The sequence below is a fragment of the Nasonia vitripennis genome (assembly GCF_009193385.2).
Source record: "Nasonia vitripennis strain AsymCx chromosome 1 unlocalized genomic scaffold, Nvit_psr_1.1 chr1_random0002, whole genome shotgun sequence".
NCBI lineage: Eukaryota > Metazoa > Arthropoda > Insecta > Hymenoptera > Pteromalidae > Nasonia > Nasonia vitripennis.
Window position 1 is genome coordinate 3,522,685 of NW_022279588.1, and position 25,216 is coordinate 3,547,900.

General features: G+C 40.5%; 1 protein-coding gene across 1 annotated transcript in view; it reads right to left on the reverse strand.

The window, feature by feature from the left end:
- The window catches only part of Eif4g (eukaryotic translation initiation factor 4 gamma), a 163,969-nt gene that overhangs the window by 88,683 nt on the left and 50,070 nt on the right, over positions 1-25,216 (reverse strand). Inside the window, 3 exon segments of the mRNA NM_001167859.1 lie at positions 1,457-1,686; positions 5,147-5,202; positions 21,235-21,377. Of these exon segments, the coding sequence (NP_001161331.1) occupies positions 1,457-1,686; positions 5,147-5,202; positions 21,235-21,377 (429 nt within the window).

Below are 25,216 nucleotides of genomic sequence, written 5' to 3' on the forward strand. Positions count from 1 at the left end.
GAAAGAAACAGCGACTAGTGCTTCTGCCAAAGGAAAAGAAACCACCCCAGGAGTCCTAATCATACAGACCGCTCTGCATGCTAGATACCCAGGTAAGATCCCGGAACGCATTATCTGTGTCAAAATGGATCATTCTGTAGAAGGAAAAGGTGGATTAGCGGAACTCCAATATGGCTTCAGAAAGAAGCGTTCAACCCTGGACGCAGTTGGTTTAGTGATTGACACTGCACAAACAGCGATAGAGGGGAAAAGATGGAAGGGGGAAATTAAGTATAGCGCCATAGTTACATTGGATGTCAAAAATGCATTCAATTCGGCCAGATGGAGTGAAATACACGAGGTATTCCGGAAGCAGGATGTGCCCTTACATATAAGAAGGATGATGTCTGACTACTTAAAGGACAGAATCTTATTATATGACACCGAGGACGGTACTAAGATGTATAAAGTTAAAGGAGGCGTCCCCCAAGGATCAGTACTTGGCCCACCGACCTGGAACATCATGTACGACGGGGTACTAAAGCTACAATTACCTGAAGGAGCAACAGTCGTGGGATTCGCTGACAACATAGCGATAATGGTAGTAGCGAAACATAAAGAAGAGGTGAAAGACATAGCTGAAGAGTTAACTCGTATAATACACGAATGGCTAACAGAGACGGGTCTGGAATTAGCCAGTCACAAAACGGAATTTATCCTCATTTCCAGTAGGAAGAAGATAGAGGAAATCACAATGACGGTGGATGGACATGAGATCGTTTCTCAACCAACCATCAAATACTTGGGCATCACCATCGATGCAAGACTAAGTTTTAAACAGCATCTAGAAGTAGTAAGTGATAAAGCAGCAAAAGTTAGCGCTGCTCTATCACGATTGATGCCAGATATAGGAGGGCCAACTCAGAAGCGAAGGTTACTTTTAGCCAGTGTAACCACATCGATTATGCTATACAGAGCCCCAATATGGGCAGATGCGATGCGGGTGAAATCGTATGCACGAAAGTTGACTACCGTGTATAGGCGAAGTGCACTAAGAGTGGCGTCCGCTTACCGTACGGTATCACGCGCGCGCACGCACACACACACACACACACACACACACACACACACACACATATATATATATATATATATATATTACTCGTATTTTATATGGAGGCTTCGGTTTTTCTATACTATTGCGTCTTTCCAGTATGTTTAAAGAAAGCTTACTCTGTTTATTATTATTCCATTCCTGACTCTGTATTCTTAGTTGTATCGATTTCGGCATGAGATCTCATCGACAGACTTAGGTAAGCCTTTACATTAGTAAAGGTAGGAAATAAATGAAGCTTTTGAAGTATAATTAGAAACATCGGCAAATAAAATCTTATAACAAATGTTGGAGGTTCTACCAGGGCATTATTGTAAAGTAATTATGAACATAATGTATTATTTTATAATGCTTTTAACAAACCTCAATATCTTCTTCACCCGAAACATATTCTTCTAAGAAGCTGTTTAAAGCTTTTTGAAAGTCCTCTTCTGAAAGTCTAGGTATATTAACAGCAGGGATAGTTTGTGATGCAGATTTTGTGACTGAAGTCAGAGACATACTTTGACTTCGCGATGTTTCAACCACAGGAGTATCTTTATTATATAACGTATTAGACAACTGATAACTGCCATTCCTTGCAGTTCGGCCATCTAAAAATAATAAAAATAATTTAGCACTATCTAACAATATCTTGTAATATATTGCCTACCAAGCGCATAGAGTGGAGTTTAATAGAACGAATGTGAAGTTGGCAGTATAAGTCAAGGAGAGTTAGCAGAAGCTAAAGGCGATTACGAGCCGCAAACGAGTACGCCCTCAGTATAACAACTGAAACTCACGGACGGGCATTTTTTAAGCCTTTTCATTGCTAAAAACTAATTGAAATTTGATACAATTGAAATTTTTTCCGGTGACCGGGCCGATTTAGGTTCAATGAACATTCTTACCGTAAAATAGATTTAATTTTTTAATTTTTATGAGTTTTAGAGGGTATTTACAAAAAGGACAAAGTATAAAATTTTAATATAGTGTAGATAGAAGATAGATGTAGATAGATAGATGTGTCTGCCAGAGCTAATTTTGAAAATTCTAAAATTGGAAGGATGGTGATGTTACAATCAATTGACATAAGGAGTCCTAGGGTCATACAACAAAATGATTTACATTTAATGACACAATTACAAGTCGATGATAAACCAGATATATGTTTAACAATAACTTGTAATCCTAATCGGAAGGCAATCCAAGAAAATGTATAATCGCATGAAACCACTCTAGATCCACCAGATTTAATTTTACGATACTTTTATGAAAATAAAAGTGTTAGAAAATGAACTTAGAAAAAATATATAAATTTGGTAGATTCAAAGGAATATCTCTCTATATTATAAAAAAAAGTTTCGCCGCCGTCGTTTCAAGAATTTTCCCCCTCATTTAATCCTTCTCATTTAATCCCCCCCGAATTAATGCCCCCCAATTAATTCCCCCCAATTATTCTCACTGAATTAATCCCCCTTAATTACTCCCTCTTAATTAATCTCCCTCAATCATTCCCTCTCACTTCTTTCCTTACTTTCTTCCGGTCAACAAAAGACGTTTTTGTTTTTGTTTTGAATAGATTTTTCTAACCAACAACAAACGTCTTTTGTATTGTCCGTTAACTTGTTTGACTTTTTTAAGTGATGCTGTCGTTAAGTGGATATGAATAGAATTCACAATAAGAGAAAAAGAAACGGCGAGTGTAGCGCGGTTCGACGGAAGCTTCGCCATTCGCTGCATCTATATTGCACAAAAAGAAAACAAAAGGAAATGTGTTGCAGGTACGTGATGTATCTGTGTTTTATTTTCATACACGGCAAATGCGTTTTTTCTCTCTCATGTGTGCTCGCAGTTCGTGGCGCGACGGCACTTATTTTATACACCTTCATTCTCCCTTCGTACATCACAGTTAAATCCAAATAAGTATATATATATAAATATAAATATCTGCCTATGAAATAATTAGCTACCAAAGTACTTATTTTTATAATCAAGTATTTATACGATGGGCTTACAAACTCTTAATTCCCTTGTCTCGTCCGGTTTTGCGAACATTCGGTTTCAATGGAATTCTGTTAATGGGTCGTATTAATTATATCGTGACGTGTATTATTAATGTCAAAAGTGCGTTCGAGACATATTTTGCTCAAGTCATTTCTGTTGAAACCTCTTGCTACTTTTTGTATGGCAGTTAAAACCACTATCTCATCGTCTTAGACTAATTGGTATAAATTTATGATGATCTGGCTATGTCTATCGTTGTCTGCAGTATCACTGTTGTTTTGTTATTGGCGTTTGTTCGTTGTGGTCGTTGATTAAAGCGTTTTTTTAGCTCCTGTCGTGTTCAAGTACTCGCGGTCAACGTCGACATTTCAAATGTCCGTTATTCAACAGTTCAATCATACTAGATAGTTATCTGCGTATAAGAGTCGTTCGTTCGTGTAGTGAGAAAATTCGAGTACAAACTCACAAAAGATAACTGACTAGAAAAATGTTTTTTTCATGAGTGTATATACTACAACGTGTCGACGTTAGCGGTTGTATAAACATTGACGTATAGGTACACAGCAACATGCAAAAGCAGTCAAGTATAGTAAAATACCGTGGAAGAACTGCGGATAAAATTAGAAGCTGCGCTGTGGCCGGTTGCAATCGCAGTTGAATAATTCACAGGCCAATCTTCAGGCAGGCGCATCTCGTCCGGTAAACACGCGCGATTTTCCGAGAATTCAAAGCTTATAAACTTTACGAACGAAATGAATAAACATCGTGGCAATCGCTTGCGAAGTATTTTGCTTTATCAAGACTTTGAATTACAGGGTGGATCTACGACTGGCGGCCACTGGCTGCACGGCAACCGTTAGAATTCAATATGACCGAGAGATATGGACATCGAAGGTCCGTCGCAGAACTACGGCACAGTATATCGCGCATGATAGTAAATTACATAAATTTCTAAAATCATACCTACATACCTTAGATGCGTATGCGATTTGCAGCCCTTGAAAAAAATCACTTATTTTAACATTTTTAACGGTAAATGAGATTTTATGCAACAGATGCAAGTCGCATACGAATTAACTCTTAACACTCAACACTCGAATACATTAAAATTCTCATATTTTAACAGAATCGGTTCGTTTAAAAAAGTCTACAAAACTTTTTTACGGGATAAAAAATAAGAAAAATTGTCCCAGTTATGATGATTTAAAATTTGCAATGTTTTCGAAATCATCATGAAGATCGTCATCGAATATTCTAATGCTAGTAAAGAAAACTTGTTTCATTCTACAAACATCTTTATCAAAAGTTAAACTTTGGCAATAAAAAGACTAATAATAGTAGTGAAATCTCCAAGTGTAAAAATGTCAAGTAAATGTTTCTTTTCTATACGCATTAAATATTATTTTTTAGCCAATCGATTTTCTTTAGGGAATGGATGGATCATGAATGGATGGATTAGTGGAATACCTAAAAATTTGTACAGAAATTCGTTATTATCATACCTAATCAGCGTGATTCCATTTAAGAAGTTCTATAGTTGAGTTCTCGTGGTATAACGGTGTTAAAAAATGAAAGTAATGATTAAGGAAATTTTTATGTTATTTGGCAAGAAAACTATAGTGGTGGAAACTATAGTGTATAATAACATAAAAATAAACAATTTTTACGTTATTTGGGGAGGGGGGCTCATGGTGGCGGCGCTAAGTAATGGTGGTGGTGGGAGGGAGGGGAGTCTTGCCAAAATGATTATATAATATAAAAAGAAATATGTTTCTGTTCAGATTAGTAGGCAATAAAGACACTTTTTGAGCAATTTTTTAACTATATCTGATAATACTACTCTTCTTGTTCAGTTCGTTAACGCATTTGCCTTCCCCTCGTACTGCAAAAAATAACTATGCATGTCAATACCTAAGTTCGCATTTTACAACACACACTTTTACTAAACAAAGGCTAATCTATAAGTATCGTACACACTATACTAATAAATTATAATTTCCAATTCTTTTCATCAAGTTTAAAAAAAATTTATAAATTCAAAATTATTCAAGTATTTCATGTACATACCATAACTAGTTTTATATTCCAAACGGCCATAATCTCTCGGACCAGTCGATCGTGACCTACAAATTAAAAGAAATAATCACTTATCTACATATATTATAAGTTGTAAGCTTAATTTACTGGGTTCATTTATTCATTTTCCTTCAGATTTTCCATCATAAATGGAAATTTTTATGAAAATTTGAAACTTATTTTCTGATTTTGGATGTTTGTTATACATTTCACATGATAAATAATTAACTTTGAAAAAAGCTGAATTATAGATGCTTGTATAATAAGTAACAATACATACTTAAGGGGACAAACCACTTTTAAATCCTCAAAAATAAAATACCTATAAATATTTTAAAAAATAAATTATAATTAGTAGATAAATTTTATACTAATAATAGGTTATATTATCTGTATTTTTATCATGCTAAATCTATATTGTCGCCTACTTAACCTTAGTGACACTTTGTATACTGTTTTAAGTATTTTGGCTCTGTACGTAGGATTCCATGTGACCACATGGTTTGATTGGGCTGAAATTTAAGAAGCATGCTTTATACACTTGTACTTTTGGTATGAATGAAGAGATTTTGATTCGAATGCTTAAAAAATGTTTTATGAAGAAAAAAGTAGCATGAATAGCTTATAAAAAAATCAAAAATTCAGTATTTTCATTGCAAAACTAGATTTAGCATGATAAAAATACAGGTAATATAACCTATTATTAGTACAAAAATTATCCACTAATTTTAATTAATTGTTTTAAATAGTTATAGGAATTTTATTTTCAGGGTTTAAAAGTGGTTTGTCCCCTAAATAATTTGTGACAGAATAGTATATTGTAAAACTAGGGGGGGGGGGGGGGGGAGAATTGGATTCTTCAAGCATGGATAATGTTTGAGCACGAGTGGGAGTCGAGGGCGCCGAAGACGATATACTTATTAAAAAAAGTATTATAAAATATTTCAACTACGACAAAAACTCACGATTTCGTCATTATAAAAATTATACTTTTCTAAACTTAAGTAACACTTTCTATTTATACTAGCCTGGCGCTCCAGGTTTCAAAGACGAGATTTCACATGGTTGGTTTCATTAGTTTTTAATTAAAGTGCGTAATAATACCTTGCTGCTCTCGGGCCCTAACCTTATGCCGTGCACAAAAGTTTTACATAGGTCACATGTATCGTAATGTATTATTATTTAATATTTATTATGCGACGTTGCAAACGCGTCGGTACGAGGAATCTCGACCGATGCGCCAAAGCACCACATGCATGGCTTGTTACCCGCGCAGACTGCAAGCAAATCGGGCGTTAGCAAGAAGCCCGGGCACGACAGACTCGAGGGAAGCGTAACAACCTGGTCAACAATACAAGGAGACTGGGAGAGTCTCCCTAGTGTGCGAGAGTGCGCGTGTGTTGCAGGTGCACTGGACTAGGAAGTGCCAACATCTAGAACGAGCCGGCAACTATCCTGAAGAACAGTGATTCTTCGCATAAGAGAGAGAGAGAGAGAGAGAGAGAGAGAGAGAGAGAGAGAGAGAGAGAGAGAGAGAGAGAGAGAGAGAGAGAGAGATTTACTTAGATTTATTTGCGTACATTATGTTGTACAATATAATGGTGACAGCGAAATGAGTATAGTATAAATTCCAACAAAAAGTTTAGGTTATCTCTATTAGAGATTGTGTAGAGTGAGAGTGTTTAAAAGTGAAGATAGATTGAGTGAGAATAAGTAAGGTGTGTGCGTGTGCGTAAATGTGTACCAGATGTTTATATGTTTTCAAGTTCAAAAAGGGTTTTTTAGCAAGTTTTTTAAAGCTGGAGATAGATGTAGCGTTCCAGATGTGTGATGGTAGATTTTTCCACAAGTATGAAGCGCTGATATAAAACGAGTTCCTCAGCGGCTCCGTCGCGAAGGCAGGCATATCCAGAGGTGTTACCTCTCCCCTACAGGCCGAAGTGTCACGCGGAAGTCGAAGTAAGCCAGTACGTATGAGGGTACGGCTGAGTTAAACATTATACGTAGAAATCAAGCTGTGAAATACTTCCTGCGTCCGGTGGTGGTTAGCCATTGCAACTCCTGCCTGTACGGGGAGATGTGCTCATCTTTCCTTACACCACAAATGTAACAAATTCCTGTATTCACGAGCCTTTGAAGCTGTAAGTCAAGCTCCTGTGTCAGGTCACAGTAAACAAGAGAGCAGTAAAAGATGATTGGAAATAGAAGACATGTTTTTTTCTTTTATTAAGCATTTTAGCCTCTTAAAGGAGGCCATTTGCTAGTACATTAGTTTAGTACAATCGATGATTTACATTTGCTAGTATATTGGTTTAATAAAAACGATGATTTACATAGTATACATGGTTTGCATAATGTAGTTTACAGCTGTAATTCACAGTTTTTCAGATATGAGTGTATGACTTGACATAGTCTGAGAGTCGGTTTGTGTAGTAGTGAGGTGTAGGAATTCGGCAAAAAGATTTTAATTTTATTTAATTGTGTAACAAAGTTGAGAGTGGATTTTATTTAATTGTGTAACAAAGAGAGAAAGTGCTCCTTCCACGTGAGTTTAGAATCAAGCACCAATCCCAGGTTATGCAAAAAAGATTAAAAATTGACCTAGGCACCCCCAATATTAATAAAAGTGTTAGCTACTGTAGGTAGTACATTTATGTAGTAGGGGGAGCCCAGGACAATTGCTTTAGTTTTACCATCGTTGATTTTTAGCAGGTTTTGTGCAGCCCAGCCCATTATCCTCTCGGCGTAAACGCTCATCTTGTTAAATAAAGTCGAGCTCCTCAAGGTGGCATTAACTGTAGATTTGCAAGTCATCCGCATAGATAAGATGGGAAACATCGGAATCTAGGCAGAAACCGATGACGTTAATGTACAATGCGAACAGCAAGGGACCCAAAACGGAACCCTGCGGGACGCCGATGTTGAGACGCCGAGTAGAGGAACGTTTGCTATTGTCACCAACGACGGCCTGCTCTCTCCCAATGAGATGGGAGGCAAACCAGCGAATGACCTGCTTAGAGAAGCCGAAAGTGATTAGCTTTCTCAGGAGCCTGACGTGACAGACAGTGTCAAACACCTTCCTAAAATTGAAAAGAAGGATATAAGTTACTTTTTTTAGTTTATCCCGACCCTGGCATCATCAGTTAGCTTAATTAGGCCAGACTAAGTGCTGTGGCCAGTGCGGAAGCCTGTTTGTAGGTTGTCGAGCAAGAGTCTTGATTCAAGGTACTCTGAGACTTGCTGTGCACTAGCCACTCCAGGGCCTTGGAGAGAAAGCAAAGAAGTAAAATCGGACGACAGTCATTCAGGGCTGTTGGTGAACTGACTTTATTGAGTGCGCACACAAGCCTGGCTTCCTCGACCTACTTGTGAGCATTGTCTCTAGCTAGTCTATATATGCGGAGATCTGAATCGAGCCTAGAGTGTTTGAAACGCCTGTAGTCGATCCCTCTCAGAGACGAGGTCACGAAGAGTCGTTGGGAACCACGGGTGACGCTTCCGTCCTAGTGTCACAGTCCGCAATTGGGCGAGATGATTAATAGCGTTCGTAAGGTTAGCGTTAAGCATAGATATGCATTTGTCAAGTAATAAAGAAGTAAGGGATGACCAGTCAGATGCGCTAAGAAAGTCCCTTAGCTTCTCGGCGCTGATTCTTTTGAAGTGTCTGTAAGAGTAGGTGTTAGGTACGTAACGTGGAATCAGTACGTCGAGAGTGACCGTGATAAGGTCATGTCCGTTGATGAAAGGTGAGTCTGTTTTCCAATGTGATAGCAGGCGATCCTGCTCATCAATTAGACACAAGTCGAGCCGGTTATCAGAACCCTGTTTATGGTGAGTGGCACCATAGGGAACCGATGAAAGAGAGTGTTCATCAATGAAGGCCCTGATGAAGTTGGCATCTTCAGATGAGGAGAGTTGGTCTGAGTTAAAGTCTCCTATTATAACCTTCGTGGAATAGTTGTGCATGTGGGTTGTTAGTACTATGAAGTTAGAGCCTTGGAAAAATGAAGCATGCGGTGGACGATACACAACCCCCAAGAAGGTGGAAGAGACTCCCTTTGCCGATATCTCACAGAAAAGGTATTCCGGTTTACCTGGCTTGTCCGACCATTTACCATCAGATGACGAAAGAACGCCAACTGTCAGTGTTTTATGTATGAAGAGGGCCACACCTCCTCCGTTCCTGTTTCTGTCTCGTCTGTACAGTAAGTAGTCATCCAGTGAACGAATGGATGTAATCTTGTCGCTCAGTCAGGTTTCAGTCACAGCTATTACGTGAAATGGAAAGCGAGTGGACAAGAAGAGCCCGATTAACTCAATGTAACCCGTGAGGGAGTTCGCATTGAAATGACAGACTCTTACACCTTCAGACAGAGACACCTTAGAATCAAATGAAGACATGGCAGATGATCTTGATGGTGGGTATGGTGGAATGATGCGCGTGTGCTCAGCTCAGCGTCGGTGGGGATGACGGTGGCACGTTCGCTGTTATCATTACAGCACATGTAGAGTCCCCCATCTTTCACGTAGGCTCGGCAACCCTGCCTTTTCTTGGCCTTCAGCCTAGCCTTTAAACGCAGGGTGACGGCTAACGGTGGAAGTCTGCCGTCTCCCCTGGCGGTGTTGTTCATTCCATCAAGCCTCCTAATGGTCCAGACGTGTGCCACGTCTCTTCTAAGGACAGTAGGGTCAAGCGCGTTCATCACTGAGTACGCAAGGAGGTGCAGCGATGTGTCACGGGTATAATGTAGACCCGTAATAACGACAACACTGTTGGAGGTCTGATCTTGGCGCCTCTTTACTTTAGCCAGCTTACTGCTGAGGTTGTGGATCTCCGCCGTGCTAGGCGACGTGCTGTTGCTGTCCTGCTGCAGTGCTGGGCTCCTTAACGACAGATCTTAGTATTGTGCCTGCAGCTCAGAGATGGATGATTCAACGTTGTTCAGTCGAGTCTTGAGCTCAGGCTGGTCGTCAAGGGCTTTGAGGCGTTTCTCAAGAGGGACAAGCCTCTTCTCAATCCGAGAGACCCTTTCAGACATGGTGTTTTGTGCCTGAAGGGTCTCGTTCTGGATTTTACGGATGTCCTCCAGCGCTGCAAAGATATCTTTCAGAGACGTCTTAATATATGTCGCCTGTGCAGCTGTTATTCGCGCAGGCGACTGCTTCCTTGAGCCAGCGAGCGATGGAGGTGCCGAGTTATTTTCTTTATAGAGAGACGGGGGAGAAGAAGGGTTGGCAGTGCGTATCGTATTGGGACTAGAGTCCGTATGAGAGAGAAAAAGAAAGAGAAACAGCCGTCAGCGAAATAAACCTGGGCCTGCGGCCTGTCGTCTGCTGCACAAGCGCGGCTCGTGTGTGTGCGTGCGAGCATAAGGCCTGCGTACCTACATTGTGCGCTAGAAGCCTGACAGCCACCGCGTTGGAGGACATGGCTAGGCAAAATACAGAGTGCAATAAAACTGTACCTATTCGTACAATTACTTTCTGCTCTTCCTCGCCTTTTCTCAAACGTTGGCGATTGCGTTAGATTCTACGAATAAACAAATCTAGTGCATGCAAGGCGCTAGGTGTTGCACACCTGTGTTAGGTGGCAGAGCGTCGATATTAATACAAAATTTTATTGTCATTGCTTACAAGATGTCCATCTATGGTCAATATAATGTATTATATTGACCATAGAAGCAAAATATTTTTTATTTCAATCGTTAATTACAATAACATTTTGTAGTCATTTATTATTTTTACTCGAAATTTAAAAATGTGCAAAGTATTTTGAATAATATCATTTAGAATTTGTTCAAAGTCAGTACACGTTAAACATTTTTTAACAAATCCTACGAACTAAACAAATTTTAGTACATGCAAGGCGCTAGGTATTGCGCACCTACGTTGGGAGACACAACGTCGTGCTCGCAAGATAGCATATATTCTCTTTAAATGAACCCTTTGATTCGTCTGAACTACCTGTCTGGCATATGTCACTCGGTGAGATGGTTAGAGAATACGACCCCTTACCAGGCTATGCTAGGAGCGTAAATTTGTTTGATGGGCAAGAAACCAAAATTTTAAGCAGGATCTGATAATTTTTATGAAAATAAAGTAAAATCTCGGTTTTGATACAAGATTTCAATTTTAAGAGAAGATCTCAGTCTACAACAAGATTGTTTTTTTCGAAACGAGATTGGTATTTCTTTAACAAAAATATTCAATTACTGGAAAAGACGTTTTCGCTTTTTGCTTTCCTAATAACAAAGCTTTGTAACAATGCAAATTTTCGAATCAAATATTTTGATGAACTTTAATGTTTCCTATACATATATCTTAAACTTTGAGGAAGCATTGACAGTAGCGGTTTTTCTAAGAAAACATGATTTTATTTTACATAAATAAAATTTGAGAATTTATTAGAAATAATTTTGAAACAAAAAATGCAGATATTTTATATACATTATAGCAATATATTGTATGTAATTAACGGAAAATCCGTAAGGGGTGTAAAGCACGCAACCTCAATGTATAGACTTTATAAAGACTATCTTAACTTATAAAGACGGTTCTTGTAAACATTCTAGAAAGTAACTGAAATTGAATCAACATCAGACATTTTAATAAAAGTAAACTACTGACTAAATCTCATTTTCTATCTCAAATCGTGATACCAAATTTTACCGAATCGTTAAAACAACATAAATTTGAAAGAAATTACATGATAAAGGATCGCAAGCAATTTTGTCGGTAAAAACTCTCTTCGCCTTGAATTAAGTGGTGCGGTAGCGCCACAAAGGCGAGTTTGATAAGCAGACGAAGCCGCAGCGCCTGAGCTATTATTTACTTCTATGTCGAGGTTTGCATTTTTCATTACAAAGAAATAAATACGTTTCTTTGTTGTCTCTAATATATTTTGACTTATATTATGTTTTATTATGCCAAACTATGATTTTCAACAAAAATATTGATAAAAACAGCTACCATTGATATAAGACAACATGAGTGTGTCATTCACAAAATGCTCAAATCAAATCAAAAAATGTTAGGACCGTTAAGTTAGCCGCAACAAGTGTTATAACCGTGAAGCAACTGTCCGCACAGCTATATTGAGATAGATATTGCTTTCTCGTCAGTTTTCTGCATGCTCGCTCACACGTAGTTTTTAGTGTCTAGTTGTAAAAATAATTTAAGGGCAGTGTCTAGGTGTACGGGGTGGCCGATGATGAGGTCTAGGTGGTGCGCTCCGTAATTTTTTATGTCTAGGTAAATAAATCATACGAGGACGGCATCCAAGTGTACAGGGTGGCCGATGACGTGGTCTATCTTCATTGTACTTATGGTGTTTTTATGACGTTCCAATACATAAAAAGAAAATTTTAGTTGTTCACCAATAAACAAATTGAAACAGTCATGGCAAGTTACGTAGTAAGTATCTTGAGAGTTGTTCCTAATGGATCATTATATAACTTAACTTTAAGTTGAGTAAGCTTTTTATTGACCAGAAAAATTTTGTTGCTTTATTATGATTAAATATAATAAACTTGACTTTGATTGATTGATCTCAGTTCTTTTTAATCTGTTATTTCGTTGCGGAATATATCAAACTCGCCCAACCTTTTACTTTTTTAAAAGTTAATTTTTTTTAGAGATATGTCCTTTCTTTCCATTGCTGAAAGGTCAATAGGCGGCATGCCTGCTACGATGCTGACCGCCTCGTACGGTAAGCCAATGCGACTCTTAGTGCACTTCTCCTGTACACTGCAGATATCTTTCGTGCATAACTTTTCACCAACATGGCATTCGCCCATATCGGGGCCCCGTACAAAATAATCGATGTGATTACGCTAGCTAGGAGTAACCTTCGTTTCTGCATTGGTCCTCCTACATTTGGCACCAATCTCAATAATGTATTGCAAACTTTTGCTGCTTTATTACTTATTACTTCAATATGTAGTTTAAACGCAAGTCTTGCATCGATGGTAAGGCCGAAGTACTTGATGGTCAGTTAAGATACAATCTTATGTCCGCTCACCGTCAGTGTTATTGCCTCTATCTTCTTTTAACTAGAAATAAGGATAGTTTTGGTTTTGTGGCGGGTCAGCTTTAGGCCTGCCTCTGCTAGCCATTCGTGTATTATATGGATATACTCCCCAGCTATGTCCCTTACTTCCTCTTTGTGCTTCGCCACCACCACCACCACTGCAATATCGTCAGCAAAGCCTACTACTGTTGCCTCCTTGGGTAACTCCAGTCTTAGTACTCCATCGTACATGATGTTCCAAGTCGGTGTGCCAAGAACTGACCCTTAAGGGACATAATCCTTCTTGTATAAAAGGGCACATCCTGATTCCGGAATGCATTTATGACGTCAAATGTAACTATAGCACAGTACTAATTTTTGCTACTTTCCACCTTTTCCCCTCTATAGCTATTCACGCAGTGTCAATCACTAGGCTAACTGCGTCCAGGGTTGAACGATTCTTCATAGAGCCATATTAGTGTTCCGCCAATCCACCTTTTCCTTTTATAAAATGGACTTTTATTAAATAAACTTTTTTTCTTTTGGCAGTACGAGTTGCTGTTTCTTTCAGTTTATGGAGAATATTCAGTCTCAATGTATCTTCTTCCCGCACATTCTGCATTTCCTGTCCTCTTCCTTCCTTCAGTAGTAGTTACCTCTTGTTTCGCTTTCTAGCCTGAACCTTGCTATTGTTCCTAGTGCCCCTCTCCTTTGTTCTCCTGCCTCTCTTAAATATTCCGGTGTTTCTCCTTGTTCCATCAATAGTTCTCTTATCTCTTCTACATATTTCGACCCTCTTATCTCTTCTCTCCACTTTTGCCATTGTGTGTCCTTGTTTATCCGCTCTACCTCTGAATATTAATCTTAGAACGAATGAAAGAACTCAGAGTGAGTTCCAACAAAAGGAAAGGGTTGAGTGAGTGAAGGGTTCTTTTTAATTAACACACACGATTTCGCGGTACACAAAAAGCACTTGCTTTGGCGTAAAAACCCTCACGGTTTAGAGGGAAAAGCCTCAGCGAGTGTAAGCTTTATTGAAAATAAGGAAAGGGAAACTATACAAATAAAAGAAAGAGAACAGTGACTCTAAAAGAGAAAAAAACTCAAGTGAAAGAACGCACGCAAACGCAAAGACGCGAGGTACCTTTTCCGCACGCAGAGAGGGCTCTCTTACCGCAAAGACGAACGCAAAAACCGCCGCTGAAGAGGGCGTTGAGCAGGCCTCGTCGTAGTCCGCCGCTGCTTCCGTCCTGGTCCTGGAGGTCTGGAAGCCGGGCCTGGGGAGCGAAAGGATGGTCCGCAACCGTGCACCAAGCGCGCCCCGACGTCTCGGGGAGCCAGACGCTTGGCACGAGGGCAACAAGGGGTGTTGCCGCTGTTCGCTCGCCCCGAAGGAGTCACGTACAACACGTGGACACCTTCGCCAACAAACCTTAAGACTATCGCCTCGAGGCACACTCGCACAAATACACACACGCGAACGACGCGATCGCGAATTTTCCGCTAAACACTACCAACACGGCGCAGAACGAGGTCAACAGTGATAGCTCTGAGAAGAACACGTCACTGGCTCACCGTCAGAAGAAAAAAAAATCGAAAAGCGTAAGGAAGCCAAACGTGCGAAGCGCTAGGCAGTCCGAACAGGAATCCGCGCGCGCGGGCCCTTCGCGCGCTCGCAAGCGGGGCCGGCGGCGCGCAACTCGACGCATGCGCGCGCGCTCTCAACGTCGCAACGGAGAGCGAGCAGCGGCGCGAAATTCAAAAAGCCTAAATTTACACCTACACTACTTGAACGAATAAAACGAACTGAACAACCTCCTTTCCACTCCGTCTCCCTCTTCTACTCTTCTGTTATATTCTTCCACAGAAATTCCGCATTTTTCTACTTCGCTCTTTCTTACATCCTTCCCTCTTCCTCTCCTTTCATGTACTACTCCCTCTTTCTTCAGTAGACTCCAGCATTCTCTTAAAAAGGAGTTTTCTTTAGCCCTCCTTAATTCTCATATCTAACTGCCCTTTTCCTTGTTCTTCTTTCCAGTTTAACCGTTTTGTCTCCCAATGAATAACGTGTGCTGGGGTTGTTTTCTCTAGCTTCAGTACCCATTTCATGTACCTTCTCTAATTCTTCCTGACCTTTCCACCCCCATATCTTCACTCCGTACTCCATCACGCTCTGAACTAGTGCGTCGAATAGCTTTATTCTCGTCTTCCAGTTATTTTTAAAGATTGCCTCACCCATCCCTCATACCGTACCTAACACGGCGGTTACCTTTTCTTTTACTTTCTTGATTTGTTCCTCTTCCTTTCCGTTCTCTTTCATAGTGCAGCCTAAATATTCAAATTTCTTCACCACCTCTATATCTTCTCCATTCCACTCGAACTTCTCCTCTCTCTTTCTTCTCCCTCCGTTTCTGAATATCATAATCTTTGTTTTCTTTGTATTCAACTCTAAACTCTTTCTCCATATGAATCCCTTGAATCTTTTCACCATTTGTTTTAGTCCACTTGCGTTTGATGCTAAAAGCACCACATCATCTGCGTATGAAATCGACCATAATTTTCTTCTTCCTAGAATGATTCCGCCTTCCTGTATCTTACTCATCTCTCCTTCCAGGTCTGCCATTGCCACATTGAACAGTAGTGGACTTAGCGGACATCCCTGTCTCACCCCTTTTTACGTATCGAAGCTGCCTATTTTCCTTTCTCCTATATTCACTTCACATTCCGTCTTTTCATAAATCTCATTAACCCTTTCTCTTAACTTTCTGCTCACTCTTAGTCTCTTCATCATTCCCCATACTTCCTCTCTGTTTATTTTGTCGAATGCTGCTTTCGTGTCCGCAAAGCAGCGTACATCTTCCCACCTTTTTTCTTTAGCTCTTGCTCTACTGCTTTGCTCTCCACGTATATTGCATCTATCGTCCCTTTCCCTTTGCTGAACCCCATCTGCGTGTCGCTTAGTCTGTCCTCGTCTTCTAGCTTCTTCTCCATTCTCCCTCTTATCAATTCTGCGTATATTTTATATCCTGTATCCATTAGGGTAATCCCTCTGTAGTTTTTACATTCTCCTTTATCTCCTGTTTTAAAGTCCCTTTTCTCCATTCTTCTGGTAGTCCCTCTCCTGTCCATATCTTTCCCAGTAGCCTTATAGCCTATAGCCTTTTCCTTATGCCTAATCCCTATAGCCTTTTCCTTATGCTTTCCTCTTCTCCGCCTCCTGTCCATGTCTCCTGCAGGCAAATGACGTCGAATTCCCGTAGAAATCCCCATCCTTCCTTTTTTATAAATTGGTTTCACCGTCCCTTTTCTCCATTCTTCTAGTAGTCCCTCTCCTTTCCATATTTTTCGCGGTATCTCCGTCAGTCCCTCTACCAGACCCTCTTCCCCATATTTTCATGCTTCGTTCTGTATTCCATCTTCTCCTGGTGCCTTTTTCTCGTTCAGCTTTCTGATTATTACCCTTACTTGCTCTACATCTATCCCTCTTTCCTCCTCTTCTACGACCCTTCCTGTTGACTCATCTATTTCCCTGATCCCCTCGCGCTGAATTTCCCTCTCTCCCAGTTATCCTTTAAAGTGTTCTATCCACTTTCTATCTTCTATCTCCCTATCTACCTGTTCTCTTTTCCCTTTTCTCCTCTTTTTAACCATATTCCAGAATTTCTTGCCTGATCTGTCCTCTTTCGCTTCTTTTATCTCCTTCATTAGTCCATCTTCATTTTTCTTCCTGTACATGCTCTTTAATTTTCTCTTTACCTGCATGTACTTATGGCTCCCATCTTTTCTTATTCCTTTGTTTGCCCTCTTCATTTCTGCCCTCTTTTTTCTGCATTCTTCATCCCACCATCTATTCCTTTCGTTCTTCTTTCTCATCCCTCTTTTGGTTTGTATCGCGTTCCTTATTTTCACTTTCAGTTCTCTCCATGTCTTCGCTTCTCCTCCCTTCTCCAGCCAGCTCCTGTATTCTCTAATGGCCTTCTCTGTCCATATCGCTCTACAAGTTTCCTCATTTAACATTTATACTTTTCTCTCTGTGTCTATCTCTATTACTAGCGCCCCATGGTCCGATTCTATTCTGTCTCTAAACTTCATTCTTTTTATCTTTCTCCTCCCTTCCTTATTTACTATCCCGTAATTTATTACTGAACGTCCCATTCCTACCACATATGTTGTTTCCCCTTCCTCATCCCCTTCTATGTTACCGAGAGAGAGAGAGAGAGAGAGAGAGAGAGAGAGAGAGAAAGCCGCGGGTGTGTGCGAGAAAGAGTGAGCGAGACGAGAGAGCGGTGTGCGGTGCGGGCGCACACCTCGATGTCATCCACGCGAGGCATAGGGCCAGCGCGCGCGAGAGCGAGAAAGAGAGAGAGAAGCGCAGCGCAGAAGAAACGCGGGAGAGTGTGTGAGTGCGAGAGCGAGAGAGAGAGGCATCGGGGCGTCCGAGAAAGCCTCGCTGCTCGGTAGCAGCAGGTCGGGCTTGCTGCCAACGCGAGGCAAAGCCGGTGCGCGCGAGCTCCGAGAAGAGCGAGAGAGAGTAGAGAGAGGGGGGGGGGAAAGCAGATAGCTACGCCGGCGTCGCTTCAGGCATCGCCGGGCCGGGACCGCTGGCGCGAGCTGTTGGTGAGCGTGCAGCTACGTGTGTGCGTGCCCGAGAGTAGAGTGAGGGGACCGTGTTGGTTCGGCCGACAACGCCGCGGTGAGCGCGCGCTGTGCTCGCGATTATACGTGCGGGAGAGAGAGAGCGCGCCGGCCGCGTAGCTATTCGAGCGGGTTGCGCCGAGCCGAAATTCGGGTGTGTGAGAGAGAGTAGACGGGTCAAACTGCGCGACGTCAGAGGCGAGAGCTTCGAGGCGCGCGCGCGTGTATATGAGAGTAGAGATGTGACGGCGAGCCCTGCGTGGCTACTGTGCGTGGGCGGCTACGGCCACCACGTTGTAGGGAAGGGCTGGGCCAAATATACGTGCAATACAACTTAATAACTTGTGTGATTACTTCTTCCTTCTTTCCCCATGTTCTCCCAAACGTCGGCGATTACGTTAAATCCCGCGATTAATGAAAAATCTTGGCGCGTACGAGGCGTCAAGTGTTGCGCACCTGTACTGGGAGGCACAGCGTCACACCTTGTAGCCTCTTCCTTATATTTTCCTTTTCTCCGCCACCTGTCCACGTCTCCTGCAAGCATATGGCGTCGAATTCCCGTAGAAATCCACATCCTTCCTCGTCCACTCCTTTTAGTTCTGCCACGTTCCAGCTCAGCACCTTCAGGCTTTCTTTTTTTCTCTTTCCCTCGGCCTTTCTTCTTTCCCTTATTCTTGTCTTCTTCCTCTTTTTCGAAAAAGCTGGTCCTCTCTCTTGTTCCATATATACTCCTCGTCTCCCACCGTCAGTTTGTTCCTTCCTACTTTCACCGGTCTCCGTTCTCTTCTCCACTCTCTGGCCAGTTCGTTCAGCTTCTCTCTATTTTTCCTCTCTATCCAAGTTGTATCTTGATTTATGAACAAGTCCGTGCCCCTTAGTTCCATTCTTTTCCTTTTCTCTTCTTTCATTAGCCGCTTAACCTCTTCCACCTTTTCATTCATCTTTTCCTCCGCCTCCTTCCACCTCTTCTCCCACCTTTCCCTTTCCTTCCTTCTCTCCTCTTTCTTTTCATCCATCTTCTTTAAAATCTCATCCAGGGACTTTTGCAGGTTTTCCATCTCTTGCACCCCCTTCTCTGCCTTTGTTGGAGTCCTCGCAGTCTTATTACTCCTCTCAAACGGGCTTTTCTCCCTTATCTCTTCGGTCTTCTCTCTTTTCTCTTTTTTCTCCTCCTCTGGTGTGCTTCCTTTTCTTTTCTTTCGTTTCTCTGTGAGGGTCAGCTGGCTTTGCGTCCTCCCTCTTTCTCTTGTCCCCCTTTTTACCATTTCCTCCTTTGGAGTGCTTTCCCAGCTGTTTCCCCATCTTTCTTCTCCTCCCGTCAAATCAAATCCTTGCGGGGTTTTGAATTCCTGTTCCCGTTCCTCCTCGTTCCACTTTGTCCCTAAGATCTCGTCTATCTGGTCACTACTGTAGTCCCGTCTATCCGTACTACTGTAGTTCATGGTCTGCGGCTTTGCCGCTCTTCCCCCTAACTCTATCCTTTTCTAATTGCCCTTATCTTACTCTTTCGTTCTCCTCTTCTCTTTCGTTTCTCCTTTCTTCCATTCTTGCCCTTATTCCTTCTTATTATCTGATCCCTTCCTCCCTCTCTCCTCTTTCTCCCTTTCTATCCCTTTCTCTTCTTACTCGTCCTAAAACTATCGAAACACAGTGTACTATAGATACCTATGCACAACGCGTCTGATTCAGCCAAATGGCGCCAAAAACCAAATAGTCTAAAAGTAGTAGATATAAATAAGCCATAAGAATTTAATCAAGAAGTGAATTAAAATGAATTGTTGACTATTTATATGCCATAATTTGACATAGGAATTATTTAAATGATATTTGTTGTTATTGCGTGCGAAATAAAATATAAGCAACGAAAGTTATTTGTTAAACGAACAATAAATAAGCATGCAATAAATGCCTTTATATATTTTGTATTTTATTATATCATGCCAGTGCTTGCGAATAGGTAACACGTTTACCTCTGCAAGGTACTGAGTGTCTCTATCAATTAGTTATTCTCTGTACTATATCTGGAATGAATAAAAAACCGCTGCCAATTCATTGGCACGTAGCTTCCTACAACTAAATTTATAGGTCTAATAAATAAAATATTGTTTTAATATACAGTATAATCTTCCTGCTAATGTATGGGACGGTTTTTGATATATAATGGTTTTTTCACATACTATATATATATATATATATATATATATATATATATATATATATATATCAGTCTGACATGAATTCATAGGGAGGGACTTTAACGACGTGCAACGACACCCCTATAAGAGGAAGCAAAAGTTTTGAGAACAGTCGGTTTTTACATTTTAGCTATTTACTTAAGAACTACTCAACGAAATCGTTTAAAATTTTAGCAGCAGACAGCTTTTTTATGGCAAATTACCAAATAAAATTTTGAAGCATTTGACTACATAGTTTTAGAGATATAAGGAATCAAAAAATTAAAAAAAAAATTGAAACGTTGATATCCTAAGAACCATAGGGGTTTGAAAGCTGCGCAATGAACTTAGCCAGAAAACATAAAATATCTACTTTTTCCCAAAATCGCAAGTGCAATGAGACCTTTTTACGTCCGTAATCGAGGCACAAAAAAACATATTTTTTTTAGTTTTTGATTTATTATTGAAAAAATAAGTGGTCAAACACTCGAAATTTTAATGGGATATAGTCTAACACGTGGCCTATTGACATAATTTTTTTGTGAGGTTATGATGTTTAGTTTCAGAGATATAAATTTAGAAAGAAAAAAAACACCTTTTTCATTTTATCTGCCGAACAAAGCGGTCGATTACGAGGACCAAACAAGGAAAAGTAGGTAAATTTATTCGCTTTCAAATGCATTTTAGCTGAATTGTTTGTAACAATGGCATGATTAAAAAAAACGCAAATTAGTGTTTTTCAAAAATCAAAAAATGGCCATAAAAAAATAGTTGAGAAAATATAAAATAACTGTTTTTCCCGAATTCAGAATACAAAAATAAATATGCATGTCAAATTTTATTGATATTGTCGGAGTAGTTCCAGAAATATTATGGTATACACACATACACACACACCCACACACACATCCATACGAACATTTTCTAAAAACACTCGATTTGAACTTCTAACACTCCAAAAAGTATTTTTTAGAAGTTTGGACAAAATTCAAAATTTTACTATTACAAAGTTTCCTCTAGGAGGAAGCAAAACAAAAACTTTGAATCAATGGTTTTTTGATACCTACAATTGACTAATTGCTGAAAATATTGCAACTTGAAACGGTGGATATATTTGAGTAGAAGTGAAATATTGAGACAATGAATCAATGGTACATAGAAAATTACTTTTAAAATGTAAAGTAGACTTGATGCAATGCAAGTTTTAATACATTTTTACTAATTATAATTATAAATATATAAATATAGAGAAAGAGACTTACCCAGATAAATGAATAGGAGGAACTCTTTTATCAAGGTCGGAGGAAACATTTTCTAAATAAGAAAATTTGTTTGTTGTAATTTTTGGAGTATTCTTCCACATATAATTTAACCGACTCCCAAGCTGCGTATCATCTATCGATGGCTGTAATATAAAACAAAAACTAACAGTATTTTTAAGACTAATAATTAATCGAGGTAGCAAATATACCTTAAATTGTCGAAAAATGAAAAATTCAATTTATTGTTTATATTTTTCCTTTATTGTTTCAAAGAAGAATTAAACAATTAAATATATTTAGTTATAATGTAAAAAACATAAAACAATATTTATATGTGCGACGCACCAGATACAACAAGTCTTCAAAGACAAAAATTCGGGTATCAGGCTTTGGGATATCAAAGAACGGTTTTATATTGGTAAATCTGCTTTAGACACATAAAGTAAAAAAAATATTCTTTAAAAAAGTTGTCTGAAATTATTAACAAACATTCTTCAAACTATTTAAAACATTACCAAAACGAAACTCTATGCTTACCGCATTAGGCACTCGCCTGTATATTAAATTAGAGACACATACACGCACACTCCCGAAAGGGCAACAGTTGTAGGATTTGCAGATGACATTGCAGTAGTGGTAGTAGCAAAGCAAAAGGAAGAAGTGACGGAAATCGCTAACTAGGCAGTAGGTATAATCCACGATTAGCTAAAGCAGACAGGACTTGAGCTTGCTAGCCATAAAACGGGCGCTATTCTTATATCTAGTAGGAAGAAAATAGAGACAATAACACTGACATGATAACTGAGAAAATCACCATGGATAATAGACTAACGTTTAAGCAGCATCTCGATAGGGTAAGCAATAAGGCAGTAAAAGTCGGTGCTGCACTATCATGGCTAATGCCAAATGTAGGTGGAGCAACGCAGGGTCGAAGGTTATTCCTAGCCAGTGTAACTACATCAATTATGTTATGCGGTGCCCTAATATAGGCGGACACCATGTTGGTGAAGTCCTTCGCACGTTGTCAACAGTTTATATGAGAAGTGAATTGCGGGTCGCTTCTGCCTACTGAACAGTATCAGAAGATGCAGTGTGCGTTATTTCAGGTATGCTGCCTATTGACCTGCTAGCAACAGAAAAAATGAATATATACGAGGAAAGTTGGAGTGGTGACAATACTCAAAAGGAAGTTCAAAAATCGCGGAGAAACAATCCCTAGCAGAGTGGCAAATACGATAGAACTCCAGTGAGAAGGGGCGATGGACGCACCGCCTCATATCAAGGATTGTTGACTGAACCAAAAGACCAAACGGAGAAGAGAATTTATTACCTTACGCAGTTTTTGAGCGGACATGGGTGCTTTCGAGCCTACCTACACCGCTTCAAGATAGAGTACAACCCGAATTGTCCAGTGTGTTTGAAAGCAAATGAAAGAAAAGAACTTGAATGCTGCTATCAGACTAGAGTGACATCTGAGTCAATTATGACAGCTGTGACGTCGGAGGGTGGTTGGTGCGGTTTGAACGATTATCCCTAAAGCCATATCGGTACTCCGCTAATCTACCTTTCCCTTCTATAAAATGGTCCATTTTGACACAGATTATGCGTTCCAGAATCTTGCCCAAGGTACCCATCATGCAGAGCGCTCTTTCTGTGGTGGCTTTTTTCCTTTTTTCCTTACTGAATAAGTAAGTCTTGAGCTGTCTCACAGTGATTTATATTTAGCTGCACTATCTTCATTGTCTTTGTTTCTTTAACTTTTCTACTTGTTAAAAGGAGGGTACGCCGAGAGATCGTAAGATGCTTTCTTTGTCAGCCGACCTTGAACAATAAGGCGGGGCACCGGGAGTAAGTTTTACGTTAATATTTGATTGCGCTGAAAAGGGCAGATTGTAATCGTGGTAGTCAGAGGCGTGAAAGACAAGCGCTGCTTGCCGAGTCGTGGCTATAGGAAGTCTACGTTAGAGGGGGGGGGGGGTCGAAAGAACTGTATGTGGAAGATGAAGAAAGCTAAGAACGTAGAGCGACGATGATATTGCGCTCTAATCCGTAGACACGACCGAAACGGGATCCGAGTGTCCCCTAGTATACATATATTCCAGGACTAAGTCAACTGGTAGATAATTCGGTGGACCTCTGTCGTTTGGCCGCTTGAGCGTCAAGGCACCAAGAAGGAGTGGACTTAGTCCGGGAGGCAAGCTTCTACTTATCGTTTGTCCGAGAAGAAAGGGAAACCTCGACGCAGTGCGAGTAGTGTCGGAGCATCCGAGAGCGGAGGGCTCTGCCGGTCGACCGTCTTGCTCGACTGCGCGAGACAAACTGATGGAAAGGAGTCGGAGCCAGACCTATAGTCCGGGAGTACAGACCTTACAGAGAGTTCAGTGCTCTTCGCTGTCCGAGAGCGTAGGGAGGTCTGCACCAGGCCGAAGCCGGGATACAACTGATGCTCGCGCCTGAGCGCGCCCCATACTTATAGGCGTTCAGCGCGCAGCGCCGACACGCCAGTAGGAGTGGGGGTACTTGCGCGTAAGAGACTGTTGGTGAGAGGGAATCAGGTTTGGAAACAACGGCGCGCGGCAGTCGTTAAGAGGTGGGGCATCATACTGCAGTTCTGTAGACTGGGCATGTCTAGCTACCAACTGCATGGTCGAGTTTCCCTTCTGCGCCTCTTTCCTGATAGATTACGCAGTACGCTTGGCTGTTACAGTCCCTTGCTTTATGTTTCCTGCTCCCACATGTGTAGCAACAGTTATTTCGATCTTGTGTTGCTGTGCACTTTTTAGCGATATGCCCAAAACCTAGACATTTATAACATCTTAATGGCCGTGCCCCTCGTTGTACCTCTCACATTCTGCAGACTACTCATCCTATCTTGATTTTCTGCTTTGCTATCACCAATTTAGCCATTGTCCCTGGCATTTTAATGATCGCGGTCTGCGTATCACCGCATGTCCGTCGCCCCGATTTTACTGCCGTTTCTTCTACTGCAAACGTTTCACTACTTAGAAATTTCCTTTGTAACGATTGGGGTAGTGTTGTCGTAATATTATATGTTCCAGAAACAGTTTCCGATGCACCTCAAATTTTTCAGATTTTTACATTACTTTTTACCAAAACCCAAGCCCAACTGGTTTTTAGAGAACGAGTCATTCTAATGTTGGAGATATTTTGGTATTGTTTTGAATCAAGTCAACAATCACCTCCGTCTACGAAACAAAGTAAGTGACATATAGTAAATATATTCAAACATCGTCATTAATACTCAAATTCAAGCAAGTAGTCAAGCCGCGGCAGCTGACAGGTTGTGTTAGCGTCTCCTGTGTAGGGGGCTAGTTAGTTCGTATTCCAGGGGATCATTTGTTAAAAGACAGTAAAAACCCACTTAACACAAACATAAAAATTTTATGTCTACCGATACAAACACATTTTGGTATCGGTCGTCATGAAATGTACTAGATTATAAGTGTAAAATTTGCATGTACAACCACTACTTAACCGTTATATAATGTTTGTTTCTGCATAACTTCTACTAGAAGGTAAGGCCTATTCTGAAACTTTACAGATACTTTTTTACTATAAAAAGGTATCTTTTTACTGTATTGAGGTTGTCGGAGTTTGGATCGAACATTCAGATTTTCATATTTTATGTTTGAAAATGTAAATAAGGTAGCCTTAACATATACATAGGGCTTTAATAGTATATAGTGTACCAAGGGCGTAAAGTGGGCTTTTTTAGGCCGAGTGTAGAGTTTGCAGTACGAGTCAAGGCGAGTTAGCCCGAGTCGAAGGCGAGGGCATTCACGAGACGGAAACGAGTACTGCGACCACACGAGGCCAAAAAGCCCGCTTAGCCCTTGGTGCACGCCATATTTTTTGTAACGCATGTATTGATTTTTGCGTTTCAAACTGCACTTGTTGAATTTCTTGCGAGTTTAGAAGATTTGCCAATAAATTGTGTAGCGGGCGCATAAGTACTTTTGCG